We start from the raw sequence: 16,601 nt of genomic DNA on the forward strand, positions 1-16,601 counted from the left end.
TGGGTCGCCGTTCAACTGTTCTGAAGACTGGAGCCTTATAAAAACATCGGGCGTTCACTGACGATCGTTCAATCGTCATTCTCGATGGCAGCCCAGTGTCGCGATTTAGAAGGGTGGCGCGTCCTGTCTGTTCTGCGAGAGTTCGACTTTACGCTTTGCTTCGAAGAAGGCGTCATACTTTCTACTCTTTTGTCTCTTTTCGTCCTTGCGGCAGCCACGAGGGCATGGCACCTGTTCCGTCGATCATCGCGTGACTTATCTCGCAAAAGTCACCTCATCTTGCGCGTGAAAGAGGTGCGTTCCTTTGCCATTGCCTTGCGTTTTTGTTTACTAAAAAAACGGAGTTGTTCAGGTGCTCTTGGCGTTGGCTTTCGGCGTCAGCGTTACTAAACTTGCCCTCGTTCTCGTGCAAAAGAGAGAAGTGGCGGTATTATGGCCTTTTGTCCTAGAACCAATCGCTTTGCTGTTTGCGGTGCTGTTGACGCATTTAAACCATACCCGAACGCGTTCGTCGTCTACCACTCTTCTCTTGTTTTGGCCATGTTACGCGGCCGGAGTCGCAATATGGACAAGGTCATACACGTGGAATGGGTTTTCAGGTCATTCCGTCATCCTTGGCTCTGAGTGGGCCGTCGTGTTGCTGGGCTTTTTATCTCTTGCGTTGGAATCCAAGTCTCCGGATGATGCAGCGTCCAATGTGGCAGAACACCCGACAATCACAGCTAACATATACAGCATATGTTCCTTCTCTTGGCTGACCCCTTTGTTAAGAAAAGGGGTCGATGTTCCTATTACGGAAGACGATCTACCTTGTTTAGCTCCCAGCGACGAGTCCGAGAAACTTGGTGAAAAGCTTCATCGCGCGCTCGGAAAACAGTATGTATTTCATTTTTCCTGTGCATACCCGATCGCCGACCCTGTATCAAGTTCGTCGATTTGGGTAGCGCTGTTTACCACTTATGGTGGTCCCTATCTGCTCGCCGGATGTTTCAAAATCGTCCAGGACAGTCTAGCTTTTGTACAGCCGCAGCTATTGCGTTGGTTCTTGCTATTCATAACCAATTATCAAACTGCAAAAGATTGGAACTTTATCGGGGGACCGAGCGCATTCGAGGGATTTGCAATTGCCTTGATCATGTTCGTGGCTTCTATGATACAGACAGTCATTGTCCACCAGGTACGGAATCTCGCAATCTACATACCAGAGTCGGGCGCAAATGAATACTGGGCTTAGTATTTCCAAATCTGCTTCGAGACTGGCATGCGTGTGCGCGCTGGGCTGGTAACCAACATTTACAAGAAGGCGCTTGTTATCTCTAATGACGAACGTGGTCGCGCCTCAGGCGACATCGTGAATTTGATGTCTGTCGACGCCTCCAGACTCCAAGATCTTTGCACGTACGGACTCATTATTGTGTCTGGGCCATACCAGGTATGAGTGTTTGATGTTTGGATTTCGTGTTGTGACGTGACCTTGGTACAGATCACCCTTGCGTTCATTTCTTTGTACAATCTCCTTGGTTGGTCGGCCTTCACTGGGGTTGGGATCATGATCTTTTCTATCCCTTTGAATACTATCATTGCGCGATACCTCAAGACGATGCAAGAAACACAGATGAAAAATCGTGACCGTCGCACTCGCCTTATGAGTGAGCTTCTTGCTAACATTAAGAGGTAATGCATTCGGTCTTCCATGTCGGATACCGATGAGACTCATTCAGACACTAGCATCAAATTGTATGCGTGGGAGTACGCGTTCATGCGTCGCATTTTACATGTACGGAATGATTTAGAACTCAAGATGTTGAAGAAGATAGGAATCGCTACTGTAAGTGATGGTGGCTTTCGAGGTCAGTGACCTGATCGTGTTTCAGGCTATGAATAATACCCTGTGGGGAGGAATACCACGTATGTCGTTTTCTCTCAGCCTTGGGAAGTTGCCAGATTGATGTGCCCACAGTACTCGTTGCCTTCAGTTCTTTGGCTGTTGCTTCGATATTCTCGGATAAGCCACTTACTGCTGACGTTATTTTCCCCGCAATCTCGTTGTTTATGCTGCTTCAATTCCCACTTGCTATGGTACGTGTTCGGCACCGACTTGGGTTCATGGAGACTCATGTTTGTCGGTAGTTCAGCCAAGTTACCTCTAGCGTCATCGAGGCGATGGTCTCTGTCAACCGACTGTCCAGCTTTTTGCATGCAGAGGAACTTCAACAGGACGCAACTACAAGGGTGGAGAAAAGCTCCCTATCAAGCGGTGAGGTAGTTTTGTCGATCAAGGGTGGAGAGTTTGCATGGACGAAGAACGATGTACAATCTGTCCTTGAGGATATTAACTTGACGGTACGCAAGGGCGAGCTAGTTGGCGTGCTTGGTCGTGTGGGTGCCGGTAAGGTGGGTGTGATTTTCGATTTGTTGGTTTGGTTTCTTTGTTGACTCGCCATGCAGAGTAGTCTGCTATCCGCCATCATCGGTGATATGAGAAAGATAGAGGGAGAAGTGACGTTATACGGCAGTGTATCGTATGCTGCTCAGAATGCTTGGTATGCTTTCTGAAGTCTTCGAACATCCGGTACTGATGTGAGGGGTGACAGGATTATGTCGGCTACTGTTCGAGACAATATCTTATTCTCCCATGAATATGATGAAGTCTTCTACAATCTTGTTGTTGAAGGTAGGGTTTTCGGTGTCACCCTCTTTTTCATCTAATTCACGCATTCGACAGCTTGCGCCTTGAAACCGGACTTAGTACTTCTTCCACAGGGTGATCTAACCGAGGTCGGCGAAAAGGGTAAGTCCGTTGTGGGTGGCTTTTAGGAGTTGAAGCTCAGTCTTATTGACAGGAATCACCGTAAGTTATTTGAGCTGGCGAAATAATGAAGGACTCACTCGGTTGATTAGTTGAGTGGTGGCCAGCGTGCTCGGGTCGCCCTCGCACGGGCTGTTTACGCACGGGCGGATCTGTATGTTTACCGAACGTGTTTTTGAACGCCTTGTTAACTATTTGCCAGGGTGCTACTCGATGACGTTCTGGCTGCTGTCGATGCTCATGTCGCACGACACGTGTTTGGTACGTTATGGCCTCGAGATGCTTGTCTGTTGCCTGATACACCTCGCTCAGATAATGTGATTGGCCCTCAAGGCCTTCTCGCTACAAAGGCTAGAATCTTGCTTACCAATAGCGTCGCATACCTGAAGTACTTTGACGAACTTGTATACCTTCGCCGCGGCATCATTCTAGAACAGGGCCCCTTCTCTGTGCTCATGGCAAACCCAGATAGTGAAGTACGGAAGCTGGTGTAAGTACCCTTTGGTTCAATCACCGGGGTTGCGCCTGTCTGATTATCAATTAGTCAAAACTATGCAGCCAACGGTTCGTCTTCTGGTACGACGACACCTCATGCGAGCGGCTTCGCGACGCCGGCATTGAGTGAGGGTGATGATCCAACTTTATTGGCAGAGGCAGAAGTCGTGACGGAGAAGGTTATCGTCCGTCGACAGAGTTACACCAGGGCTTTGGTTGCTCCTATTCCTTCTGTTCGTGAGCCGTCTTCTACTGGTCTCTCCAAGGAGCACAGTGAACAGGGTCGTGTCAAGAAAGAGGTTTATCTCCAGTACATGCAAGCAGCATCCAAGACTGGGTTTTTCTTTTTGGTTCTGGCGATTACTCTCCAACAAGTGGTATCGGTGATGTCGACGTACATGCTCCGCTTATGGGGAGAGCACAATCGCCAGTTGGGAAAGAACCTTGGACTACGTGATCCTTATTTGCTAGGGTATGGGCTTGCCAACCTCGCAAGTATCGGCTTGGGTGCGACGGGTGCACTGCTTCTTTGGGTGTACTGTACACTGCGAAGTTCCAAGTACCTTCATGATTCGGTAGGTGCTTCGTGAAGGCTACTTCATGGAGGTCGTTGCTAACGGAGGATGGGGCAGATGTTGGACTCCGTTCTTCATGCACCGTTGTCGTTCTTTGATTTGACACCTATTGGAAGGTGCGTCTTCCTCATGAGCTTGGGATACAGCACTCAACATGTAACAGGATAATGAATCTATTCTCTCGGGACATTTATGTCGTCGACCAGGTTCTTGGGAGAGTGAGTTTCAGCATACGACAGATGATAATCATACTTACGTGGCGTCTCAGGTGATCATGAATCTCCTCAGGACCTCAGCCATTTGCATTTCTATTATCCTTGTCATCACGTTTAGTTTCCCGCCTTTCATGTTAGTTGTGCTCCCTCTGACATGGTTCTATGTTCGGGTGACCCTGTATGTGTTGATAAATCCGCTTATGGTTTTGTGGCTCATGTTTCTCTGGCAGCTATTATCTGGCTACCTCACGTGAGCTGAAACGCCTTGACGCAGTTTCCCGCTCCCCAATCTTTGCGTGGTTTTCGGAATCACTTGCCGGTCTCTCTACGATTCGCGCGTTTAACCACCAGCCTATTTTCATTGCTAACAATGCCCGTCGTCTTGACCGCAACCAGATGTGCTACCTTCCGAGTGTGTCCATCAACCGCTGGCTAGCTGTCCGCCTTGAGTTTGTTGGGTCCGTTATCATTCTCTGTGCTGCTCTGTTCGCTGTGATGGCTGTGATGAAGAGCAATGTTGACGCGGGGCTCGTTGGGTTGGTGTTGTCCTATGCGTTGAACACTACGGGTGCCCTGGTGGGTGGTTGAGGCTGACCAGTGATATGTGAATTTCGCTGATCTAGTATACTTGATAGAATTGGCTTGTCCGTTCGGCGAGTGAGGTGGAGCAAAATGTGGTTAGCGTCGAACGTATTATCCACTACGCGAAGGGTCTACCGTCGGAGGCTCCATTTGAGTTACTAGACAAGAAACCACCTTGCGGATGGCCCGCTGCCGGCAAGGTAGAGTTCTGGTAAGAGGGTTCTTCTTTCCGGCAATACTTCGTTGACCCGGTGACAAGTGAATATTCGACGAGGTATCGTCCCGAGCTGGACTTCGTTTTGAAGGACATATCAATCACAATTGTGCGCAACTGCTTCTTGACGTGATTGGCCGTTAACAATATCTTGTAGAATCCTAGCGAAAAGATTGGAATTTGTGGCAGGACAGGGGCTGGGAAATCTTCCGTGAGTGAATGCTTGAGTGTGAAAGAGGGCATGGTTATGACAGTGTTCTTTGCTAGCTCCTCCTTGCGTTATTCCGCATTATTGAACCCTGCAGTGGTAAAATTCTGATCGATGGCGTTGATATTACCAAGATTGGCTTGCATGACTGTAGGTTTTTTTCGCTGTGTTAAATCATATTACTAACTGAAATGGTATGAATCGATAGTGCGTTCCTTCCGTCGCGATTGTTCCTCAAAGTCCTGACCTTGTTTGAGGGCACTCTTCGCGAGAACATAGATCCTTTGGGTGAACACCAAGACGTTGACATCTGGACTGCATTACAACATGTATATCTGACGTCTGTGTCTGTGTGTGCATCGCTCACGTTTTCTTGACAGGTGCACCTCAAGTCCTATGTGGAGGATCTGCCCGAAGGTCTTGATTCACCCGTACAGGAGGGGGGTGCGTCGCTCTCCGCTGGACAAAGGCAGCTGTTATGTTTTGCGAGGGCACTCTTGTACAAGGTATGTGCTGCCGTTCATGCGTCTTACCCCCCGAATATCGAGTATGAACTTCAACAGTCGAAAATACTGGTTCTTGACGAAGCTACATCGGCTGTCGATCTTGATACCGACTCTGAGATTCAAGACATCATTCGAGGTCCCACGTTCAATGATGTTACCATCTTAACTATTGCGTAAGTGAATCTGATTAGATATGCTCGTGTATTGACAGGGATTTGTAAAAGGCACCGGCTGAACACAATCATCGATTATGACCGCATATTGGTTCTTGCGGAGGGTTCTGTGAGTGACACAATCTCTGGTCTATTTTTCGGTGGTTGATCTTGGGGTATTGTGACAGGTTGCTGAGTTTGACTCTCCAACAATACTATTGGCTGACAAGTCATCTCATTTCTATGTGATGGCGCATGAGGCTGGGCTCATTCAGGATGAGGGACCTGAGAGGGTCGAAACTTGAACGATTGTAGTGCTGGCTGTGAGAAAAAATGGATGGGTGGTGTATTGAGATAGATGCAATGGTGTGACATGGGTATAATTCTGTGTAGTTGTTTTGCTCCTAGAAGATAATAGTATATTGCTGCTGGAAAGCTGCTCACACTGGTGGTTCAATGTTATCAATGCTCTAAAGAGGATTCCAAATCGAAAACAGCATTTTCTCTTATGATTCAAATTATGAGACTCTAGTAAATCTTGATTTTGAACAAGTGCATAATTCAATATTATGCAATCCATTCTGAGATTATCAAAATATAAGATTATCTGCATCATCAAAAGGTGTTACCAAAGTAAATAACTAGAAATCAGTTCTAAGATGCTCAGGCCATACTTAGACAACATTCTGATCCACTCCAGGGATAAAGAGTCTCACAAGCAGCATGTCCAGGAGGTACTCCATTGGCTTCATGGCCTGTATGTGAAGCCAGAGAAATGTGAGTTCTGCTCAGACTCAGTTGAGTACCTTTGATCCCATCTCTCCCTGGCCAGCCTCACAATGTCCCAGAAAAGGGTCCAAACCATCTGCAATTGGCCTGAGCCTCACATGGTTAATGACATACAATCTTTCCTCAGCTTCACTGATTTCTACTGCCAGTTCATCTCTAACTACTCAGACATTGTCATACCACTGACCTGGCTTACCAATAAGGGTGCCCCTAGGGACTTCTCTGAGGAGTGCTGCTAGTCATTCAATAACCTCAAAGCTGCCTTCACTACCATGCCAGTCTTAACCCATTTCACTCTGGAGGCCCCCATTATAGTTGAGACTGATGCATCTGGCTATCACCGCAAGCATTGTAAAGTGTCTTGTGAAAAGACATGAAAAATTCAAAAAAGAGATACCATTTTATTATCAGTGTTTTTGAAGAAAAAATACAAGGATAATGCTTTATATTCTTTGTCTGATGTGCCCATAAACATTTCTTTATGATATTACTGATGTTGTTCAGTTTGAACATTTTGACTAAATTTCTTAGATTTTCTTTTACAGAACATTTAGAGAAATACACAGTTTATTTCTTTCATTTTGTTTGCATGTTTGCAGAGATACATACTTTGTAACACCTCAGCCAGAATATCAACTTAGTATTACCCTCAACTCTGTATTAACCTCTGGGTTTACCTAATAGCTAAGGCTGAGCCTTAGGCTATCTCTGACCCCTGTCCTGGACCTCTCCCTGGCTTGCATAAGGGTGCAGCACATAAGCTGAGACCAAGGGAGGAAGATCCAACCCTGGACCAGCTTCCCTCTGTGTGCACTCTGAGACTGGTCAGTTTCCCATGATCCTGGTCTTATTCCTGTGCTCCCAGCCTTGATTCCAGACCTCCAGACTTGGCCCCTGACTTCCAGCCTTGACTCCAGTCAACTGGACTTAGCCCCTGTCACCTGGACTTGAAGCCTGGTCACTCAAGGGTAAACCTGTACTTGACAGGAACTGTGCCAATTGCTTGGAGTTGAGGATTTTGGCCACCTCAAACTCTAGTTCACCATCAACTTCAACTGGTGGGGGTGGTGGCTGAGTCTGGTTCAGGATAGTATTAGGGAGGGCTGGCTTGAGTTGGGAGACATGGAAGGCCAGGTGTACTGCATGCATTGAGTCCAGCAGGTGCAGTGTGAATGAGTGGGTACTGGCCTGAGCTATGACCAGGTACAGCTCAAGGATCTTCTCTGAGAGCTTCTTGGAGGGCTGGGTTGACTGGAGGTACTTGGCTTTAACATATACCTGGTCACTGACCTTGAAGTCTGGGGCCAGCATGCATTTGGCATTGGCCAGCCCTTGGTAGTGCTGTTGTGTGAGGGTCATCACCTCATGTAGGTACTGGTGCAGTGAGTCCAGGTCAATTGCATAATCATGAGCCTGGGTGAAGGTAAGATCACACTCTGGGTACACCAAGATGTTAGGGTGGTAGCCCTTATTAGCAAAGAATGGTGAAACACCAGTAGTGGCACTAGGGGCATTGTTGTAAGCAAACTCAGCCAGGGGTAAAAGGTCAGCCCAGTTATCCTGCTGGTAGTTGCAGTATACTTGGAGATACTGCTCTAGGGTTTGGTTAGTCCTTTTGGTCTGGCCATTGCCCTCAGGGTGGTAGTCCAAGGTGAAGTGTAAGCACATGTCCAGGGCCTTACCAAGTGACCAGAAGAAGTGCCCAAGCCTCAGTCTGAGGTCACATGGGCTGGCACTCCATGCTTTGAAAAGACATGGAGTAGGAATAGTTTGGCAAGTTCTGGGGCTGTGATAGTGTTGTGGGTTGGGATGAAGATGGCCTGCTTAGAAAGCTGATCAACTACTACAAGGATAGCTGTGAAGCCAGATGAGGCCAGAAGTTGTTCAATGAAATCCATAGAGATGGAATTCCATGGCTTTTCCAGCACCAGAAGTTGTTTGAGGAGGCCATAAGGCTGGCAGTGGGGAACCTTAGCCTGAGCACAGGCCATGCAAGATGGACGTAGTCCTTGACAAAAGTCCTGAGGCTGGGCCAGGTATACTCATGCTGGATGAGCTCTAGGGTGCAGTTCTGGCTGAAGTGGCTGGACAGGTGGTGGTCATGCTTGAGGTGCAAGACCCTAAGTTGAAGGTCATTTGAGTCCAGCATGTAGATCCTTCCATCAAGCTGAAGGAAACTGGTGTCATCTACTGACCACTGGGGATCAGACATGTCAGACAGGCAGATTTGTGAGACTGGGTCATCCAGCAGTGCAGTCAGGATATCATTATGTAGATTTTTAACATCCATTAAGGCAACTGCTCATAAGACTGGGTATTTGAGGTATGTAGCATGAAGGGAGACCACTAGTTGCTCCTGGGTGAAGACCAGTGTAGGATAAGTCCAAGTAGCTGTATAATATGAGCTAGATGGCTTAGGTAACAACAATAAAATGAAGGGAACAAATTGCTCATCCCAAGGGATCCTGGACTGCTGAGACTAGAAGGTGAGACCCAGCACTTTGTAGTGGGAGTGATTCATGACATGCACAGCAGTGGTCTGCAGAGTAGTACTGGTGATGTGAGTGGTATACATAGTTCATGTGTGGCAGTATGTGAGACATGCAGTGTAGACAAAGTGAAAAAGAAACTCATGGTGACCTTCCAAGTGCCAAAAAGGTATCATTCTGTACCTAAGTACAGGGCTTTATAGTCTGGGCAAACCCAGAACCTAAGTAAGACAGGGTACAAGTAAAGGAAAGCTGTGTGACAGCATGTACACACAAGACAGGCTGGAACAGAGGCCAAGGGTATACTACAAGTGCTAAAGGAATAGAGACTGTGATAAGAGAAAGAGTCTGAGGGAAAAGAAGTGACTGGAGCACAGCAGCTGCAGGTATAACATTGTGTGAGAGGGAACGAGGGCATGGGAAGGTAGTGAGGTAGGCAGGAAGGCAGTATGCAAGCAGTGGTGAATGTGAGAGGTCTGGGAATGTAATGACAGTCATAGAATGGTAGATGATAGGGGCTTATGCATCCAAGGAATGTGGATTCCTTATACTGGTCTTAGGCTCTGCAGGTTCACTCAGGCATAGCTGCTATCCCCCTCTTTGGGGTAGATGTCCCATTGTCTAGTTAGGGCATTGGGCTTAGCCCTGAGCTTACCAGGCCTGAATCTAATGACCATATAGAATTGAGACAGGAATTCTGACCAGCAAGCTTGGTGGCAGGTGAGTACTTTAGAAGTAGAGAAGTACTTGAGGTTCTTGTGGTTGGTGACAATGTTGACTGGTGAGGCTGAGCCCTCAAGGTAGTGGCACCAGGTCCAGAATGCTTCAAAAATAGCAAGCAATTCCTTAGTTGTAGGTATCATAATTAAACTCTGGGGCCATCAGAGTCTGGGAGTAGAAGGTGACTAGGTGTACCTGGCCATTGCTGCAGGTGATAGAGAGGATTCCAGCAATGGCATAGTCTGATGCATTGGTCTCAGTGGTGATGGGGACCCCAGGAATGAAATGGGTTAAGACTGGCATGGTTGTGAAGGTGGCCTTGAGGTTATTGAATGACCAGTGGCACTCCTCAGAGAAGTTCCAAGGGGTGCCTTTGCAAGTAAGCTGGCTCAATGGTATGTCAATGTCTGAGTAGTTGAAGATGAGCTGGTGGTAGAAATTAGCAAAGCCAAGGAAAGATTGTATGTCCTTGACCTTCTGAGGCTTGGGCCAGTCACAGATGGTCTGGACCTTTTCCTTTGACATAGTGAGGCTGGCAGGGGAAAGATGGAAGCCAAGGTATTCCACTGAGTCTGAGTGGAACTCACATTTTTCCAGCTTCGCATAAAGGCCATGAAGCTGAAGCCAGTGAAGCACCTCTTGGACATGCTGTCTATGAGACTCCATGTCTCTGAAGTAGATCAAAATGTCATCTAAGTAGATGACCACACATACATCCAACATGTCAGTGAAGATTGTGTTGACAAAGCATTGGAAGGCAACTAGGGCATTGGTGAGGCTGAAGGGCATCACTAACCACTCATAGGACCCATACCAAGTCCAAAATGCAGTCTTCCATTCATCACCCAGGGCAATCCAGATGAGGTGGTAGGCATGCCAAAGATCAATCTTTGTATAGATCTTGGCTTGGCTTGGTGAGTCCAAGAGGTCAGAGATGAGTGGTAGTGGGTAATGGTCTTCCTTAGTGATTTTGTTGAAGGCCACAGAAGTCTACACAAAGCCAGAGGGAGCCATCCTTCTTCTTGACAAATAGGACTGGTGCAGCATAGGGGGAGGAAGTCAGCTAAATGAAGCTGGTGGTGAGGTTTTTGTCAATGAAAGTCTGGAGAGCCTGGAGCTCAACCAGAGACAGCAAGTAGATGGTGCCAAGAGGCAGGGTTGTTCCCTCTTTAAGCTCTATCTTCAGGTCATACTCCTAGTGTGGTGGGAGTGCCAAGGCCTTGACCTTGCTGAATACATCAGTGAAGTCATGATACTCCTCTGGGACATTGGGTAAGGCTGGAGGAGGGGAAGGTGAGTCCAAGGGGCAGAGCTGAAGTTGGAATTGGACAGACCCTTCAAGTTTACAGGCATGCTTGAAGGCAGCTGCATTGATCAGGGAGATATGAGGGGCCTTCAGGGGAGTACAAGTTGGGGAGTTGGAGACTGGTACAGATGGTGCAAGGCCAGGTTGGTCATTAGGACTGGAGTCAGGGAGGCCAGTGGAGACCAGTCTTACAGAGGGTGTCAATGGGGTTAGCATGCCTTGTGTATGAATCTGGAAAGTAATACTGCTCAATACCCAGTCAATCAACAGATTGTATTGGGTGAGCCAGCCATGCCTGAGAACTACTTTACACTCAGAGTCTAATAGGGCAAGATACAGGGTTACCAGTGTGAGTCAAAGTGGTGGTTCAGTGGTGGAAACCAACCAAAACCAACACAAAAGACAATAAAAGTGAGTGGTGGTGTGCCTATGTGGTACCTAGATGGTAGAACCTTTGATTTGGGAGGGTTTTTGCAAGCTACAACACTCAAAGATGAGTGCTGAGGGTTGGGTGCTCCTGATGAAGAAGGAGCAGGAATATGATAGAATGTGATGGGGTAGACTGCTGTCAGCCTACAGAAGGATGGATGATGACTTAATTCAATGTCCTAAGCTGCACTGAGCTCAGGGAGGACTTGGAGCAAAGCTGATTGATGATAGATGATGAGTAGTCAATAGTTAGACCCTCAATAAAGTCTCAACTATTGAAGCTGATGAATGATTTACAGAGTGATGATAAAATGCAAGCAAGAGGGGCTCTCTGACATCTTCTTATTCAGCTATCTAAGTACAGTGATTTATATACAGTACAGGGATGTTGCCTATGGAAAACAAGGTGCAAACACTTGGTAAGTGATTGGTAACTGATGAGTAAGGAATGTAAGTGATGGGTAATCATCTTAGAAAGCATTGGTAAGCATTGGTAAGGATAAGTAAGCCAAAAAAGCAAAGAATCAGTAAGCAAGGTCAAAAGATTGGTAAGTATTGGCAATAGGTGAGTCAAGGACAGTCAGAATGTCAAAGTATGAGTCAAGTAATGTCAGGAACTGGGAACGCACACTGGAATTGCATTAGGGGGAGGCTGTGCATGTCACATCTTGAAGAGATTGCCTCTAGGCCAAGGTGGGATGACAGAGAGGCAGTGCTGATCTGATGCTGATATAATACATCCAAAAGTGGACAGGGTGAGTCAGATGTCAACAGGGGTCAAGCTTTGGGGGTCTGTGGGGTGACAGGAGCATAGGGGATTGCAACTTTCCCCCCCAAACCATCCTCTCAGTGAAGCAGATAAAAACTTCATGAATGAGGCTCTGTTGGAAGAGAGGATGAAGGGGGAGTGTCTTCTGCTGTATCTTGCAATAAGGAGGCAAGATGTGCATCATACTTGTCATGGATGTGATCAGGGAGAGTGGAGAAGAGTAGATTATACTGTAGCTGTTGCAATTTTGGAAGAATGATGGACAAGACTGGTATGAAGATGTTGCAGGGAGCAGGGAGGAAGGATCCATATGCTTCTTGGACTGGAGAGACTGAAATGACCACATAAGACATTTCCAAGTGAATGACAGACCTGAGGTGACCAAAGAATGTCCTCCTAGAGGTCATACTGACAAAAAGAATGTGCTGTCTGAGCTGGATGGGTTGAGAGGGGGCAGACAAGGATGGGATGTACCAGGACACTTCAGGACAGAAGCTGGTAGGAACTCCTGGCAGATATATTTAGCCATGGTCCCTAGCAAAGGGGACAAGTGAAATGATTGATGTGGAGGCAGCCATATCAGAGGAATTAGTGAAATGAGCATCTTGTGGAGGGAGTGCTGTAGAAATGTGTGAAGTGCACAGATCCTCTCCAATTTTGGAAGGTAGGGTTGTGCAGCTGAGCACTACAAGTGAGTGTGGGAATGATTTTGGTATCTGCAGAAATGGTGGAGATATGATATGTTGAAAACTGGAATGCTGTACATGGGTGCTTAAGAATTTTTATTGGTGCTTAACTTGCTTCCTTCCTTTTTCTTTGGCATTGACAACTTGTTCTTGTGCAAGGGATGACTGCTGACATTTCTAGCTGTCCTTCTTCACATGAGGGCTATGGTCTTCATCTCCATTCATCAGCTGTATCCATGTCCACCTCACAAAACACCTTTGGTGTGTGACACCAGATCATGGGGATCTTTACAGGGGGGGGAAATAGCATTCATCTAGGTGTCCATACTCTGTGATGTACCAAGAAAATGCAGGCTCATGGACAGAAATGAGCCAGGTTACAAGTTTGAGTTATTCTGGCCAAAGCCAGTTGGCCAGGTCAAGATCAAGCTCTGTGGCCCACTCAGCAGTGAAGTGAATGCTTGGAGTGAAGTTTGGTGGGTGCATTGGTAGCAGTTAGAGGCCAGTGAGTGGATCACCAGGCAGACTGCACATGATGTGGAATTCTTCCACCATCAGGGCAGGTGCTGTCCAAACCTTCTTGGCAACCAGCTTGTATATGAGGGTGCCAACTGCAGGGTCTAGTTGGAAAACATCATTAAAGGCAGCTATAGCAGAGGGGATTAGTATTGTCTGGGTGGAGGAGAGGAAAGTGAAAGCAGGTGAGGGTATTCTGGCAGGTATATTCCACAGCATGAATGCCATGGACAAGCTGAAGTTCATAGAGGTGAAGGCTAGGGAAGATACTGTGGGACTGAGGAATGGGTAGCAGCAGCTGAACAGGAAACAGGACATTTTAGTAGGCTCCCCCTGACTGTTTGGTGGATCATCAAGATTCAAAAACCCCACTCAACAATAGTCTGGTGACTATGGCAGTGTTTGCCACACTTACAGCATGGGCAGCCCTTGCACCACAGGCATGTGGGTAGAATGTATTTGCAGCTGTCATTTGGGTCACAGAGAGTGATCTGCTGTCCACCATCAGGATAGTCATTTGTTACTGCACTCATGAGGCAGATGAACAGATGACCAAGAAGCATGTCAAAGTTGGCATGTTCAATTACCTGGACCTGGAGCATGACTGGCCCAGCCCTGAAGTTGAGTTTCAGGTTCTCTAGAATGCCTACAGTAGTGTCTTTAGACATGTTAGCAGAGGTCATAGTCATGAGATGGTTGCTGCACAACAGGAGCCCAATCTTTTCTTAGATGTGCCTGGGCATGGTGATGATTTCTGAACTGTCATCCAGTGGTTGGGGTCTGTGCAGAAGCTGCAGCCAGGTCTGCATTGTTGTGACAGGCACTGTGTTTGGAAGTTGCATTCTTGCTTGATAACAGTTCCAGCAGGTGGTGCTTGTGGGAGGTAAGCAGGTGAGGGAGTTGGAGCTGGTGAGGCTGCAGCTGCTAAGGTTAGTACTGTTCTATGGAGAGTGGGTCTGGTTAAGAGGAACTTGGCAGCTGGCAATTCTCAGTAGTGAAGGCACATAGCATACAGAGAATATAGTCTATGTGTGGGAATGCAGTTAACTTGTCACTTCTCTCCTTTGCATTCCCACTTGTGCCTCAAGGCTCAGCTGAGCTGCACACTAGTCTCTCTTTTCTTCACTATGCCCAAACCAGCTAACAACCCTCATTTAGCAGTCCAACCAGATTTCTCTTCTGAGAAATATCATCAAGCCTGAGAATGCCTCATAAATGACAACATCAACCACAATGCAGCAGCAGCCTAGCTAGCCCTCTACTGGGTGCTAAACAACAACTTAGAAAAAGAGGAATGGGATCATCAAGTCCTCCTAGAACAACAAGAAGCTGTGGAAAAGGCAAGGCTAGAAGAAGAAGAGTGAGAGAGGCAACAGACCAAGCATGAGAGAGTACAAGAGCAGGCACTACAAGAAGAGAAGAAGAAGTAGTGTTGCAAATATGCCACAGTTGCCCAAGATGCCATAGTCCCTGCAGATTCCATCATCATCCCTTCCCAGGTCGCAGCACAAAGACTCCATAAAGCAGATTTCATTGAGCTCTACTATTTCACAAATAAAGGCCTACACAATGCAGAGCTGACTGTCTGCTCAACAGATGACAACACCCTAACCCTCCTCCAGACAGGAGAAGGCCTACACTCCTTCATACCTCTAGCATCAGCCTGAGAAAAAGGCATGGTAACCAAAGACAAGGACCTTACCTGGGAAGAATTCTCAGAAGCCACACACAGGCTAGCCAATACTATGAAAGAGAACAACTGGGAAGCTGACAACATCAGCAATCATGTCAAATTCTGGCTGGCACTTGAAAACCACAGACAGTTCCTATGACCCCCCTCCAGATGAAAATAATCATCTGAAAGAAAATGGACCTCCTGAGGTCCAAAAGGATAAGAAAAAGAAACAGAAAGAGGATCTAACCTCAAGGATCACAGTGCAGGGTGCTAATCAAGAAGTGGGCACTTCAGGTAACCAATTTTCATAAGCATTTAGGCTGAAGTTTTTCTACAAATCATCCAAGCTAAAAGCCACTCAGACCAGGTCATCCCAGGGACATCTGGCCATGTCCCAGGGCTATTTGCAGTGTGCAGGACCTGGGATGTCCCATAATATATTTTGGGCTGTCCCATGGCTGCCTTAGGTGTCAGGGGTCCTCAGCTGCAAAAGTTCAGCTCATATTCACACTGAAATCCCACTTCAGACCAAGAAACCATAACTGTCAGGATCATCCAGGATGATGAGAATACCTGGAAAAGTAGGGGGCTATTTATGTGGCAACCATTGACTTTCCAAAACCATTTGGTACACTTATTATGCACAGATTTGAAGTGGGAAGTCAGTGTGATTGTGAGGTGTCATCTCCAGAATCATACAATACTTATGGAAGTGAGCCTTGCATCACTGTGATAAATTTTAATGGATTTATCACTGTCCCATGAGTAAGTTCCATTGCTTATAGAAGGAGTACACATTAATAAGATCATACTAAATGCATTCAATGAGGATAAGTGGATGACCTTCCCAGCCAAGGAATAGATTGTAGCACAATACATGACACTATTGAGGGGCACAAGCATGTGAGAACCTGTCATAGTCATGCCTCAACCCCAGTTGGACTTGGTCTCACACTTGTTCAGTCCAGCCTTGGCTTCACCAGTCCCTTACCCCAGATGTCCTAGCATGGTGAACACTGCTTTGCAGTGCATGTCACTTCAATTAAGTTCTGCCTGGCCTTGTCCCTGGTCCACCCTGTCCCAGTCTCTGTTACCTTAGTCATACATTACTAATACTTGTCTTACCAATCATCTTAGCAATCTTTGCGAGACCAGCATTACTGGTCTCTGTACTATAGTTGTCTCTAGTATATAAGCTCATAGATACGTGGCCTGTACCCCTCAGTCTGAAATCAACAAAGCTACTCTGATAACCCCATCTCAGTCTTGGACTCGGACTGAGACCCATGCAAGGGAATAGTGCTGTAATCTCAGTTGCTAAGTCCAATCAGTCCACCCCCCTGTATCTTTGACCCTCCTCCTGATCCTGACCCCTCGGCCTCATGCCCTCTTCAGTCTCTGGTCTGGTAATGATAACAACAACACCAGCCCCCCATCCAAGCTGGCTTTGTCAAAGTCAGGCAACA

At 47.0% G+C, this 16,601-nt stretch overlaps 2 protein-coding genes across 2 annotated transcripts; both read left to right on the plus strand.

Annotated features, from left to right (window-relative positions):
- Positions 1 to 9: 9 nt before the first annotated feature.
- Positions 10 to 6,253, plus strand: F5J12DRAFT_838355 (P-loop containing nucleoside triphosphate hydrolase protein). The gene is made up of 28 exons (XM_051746032.1): positions 10 to 294; positions 353 to 876; positions 928 to 1,177; positions 1,235 to 1,432; positions 1,484 to 1,674; positions 1,729 to 1,850; positions 1,961 to 2,079; positions 2,131 to 2,394; positions 2,449 to 2,543; positions 2,595 to 2,674; positions 2,726 to 2,802; positions 2,902 to 2,963; positions 3,012 to 3,070; positions 3,122 to 3,299; positions 3,354 to 3,879; positions 3,937 to 3,995; positions 4,043 to 4,097; positions 4,148 to 4,272; positions 4,325 to 4,670; positions 4,730 to 4,887; positions 4,936 to 4,999; positions 5,048 to 5,101; positions 5,158 to 5,248; positions 5,339 to 5,427; positions 5,479 to 5,604; positions 5,662 to 5,777; positions 5,829 to 5,886; positions 5,945 to 6,253. The coding sequence occupies exons 1-28, from the start codon at positions 85 to 87 to the stop codon at positions 6,059 to 6,061; spliced, it is 4,413 nt and encodes a 1,470-aa protein (XP_051599045.1). The 5' UTR covers positions 10 to 84; the 3' UTR covers positions 6,062 to 6,253.
- Positions 6,254 to 14,896: 8,643 nt separating this feature from the next.
- F5J12DRAFT_722495 (uncharacterized protein) lies at positions 14,897 to 15,127 on the plus strand (the record flags this gene model as incomplete). The annotated part of the gene is made up of 1 exon (XM_051741378.1): positions 14,897 to 15,127. A coding segment is annotated over one exon (231 nt), but the record flags the coding sequence as incomplete, so codon positions are not given.
- Positions 15,128 to 16,601: the final 1,474 nt, after the last annotated feature.

This window comes from Pisolithus orientalis (genome assembly GCF_024613125.1).
Source record: "Pisolithus orientalis strain OTSU chromosome Unknown F5J12scaffold_18, whole genome shotgun sequence".
Taxonomy (NCBI): Eukaryota; Fungi; Basidiomycota; class Agaricomycetes; order Boletales; family Pisolithaceae; genus Pisolithus; species Pisolithus orientalis.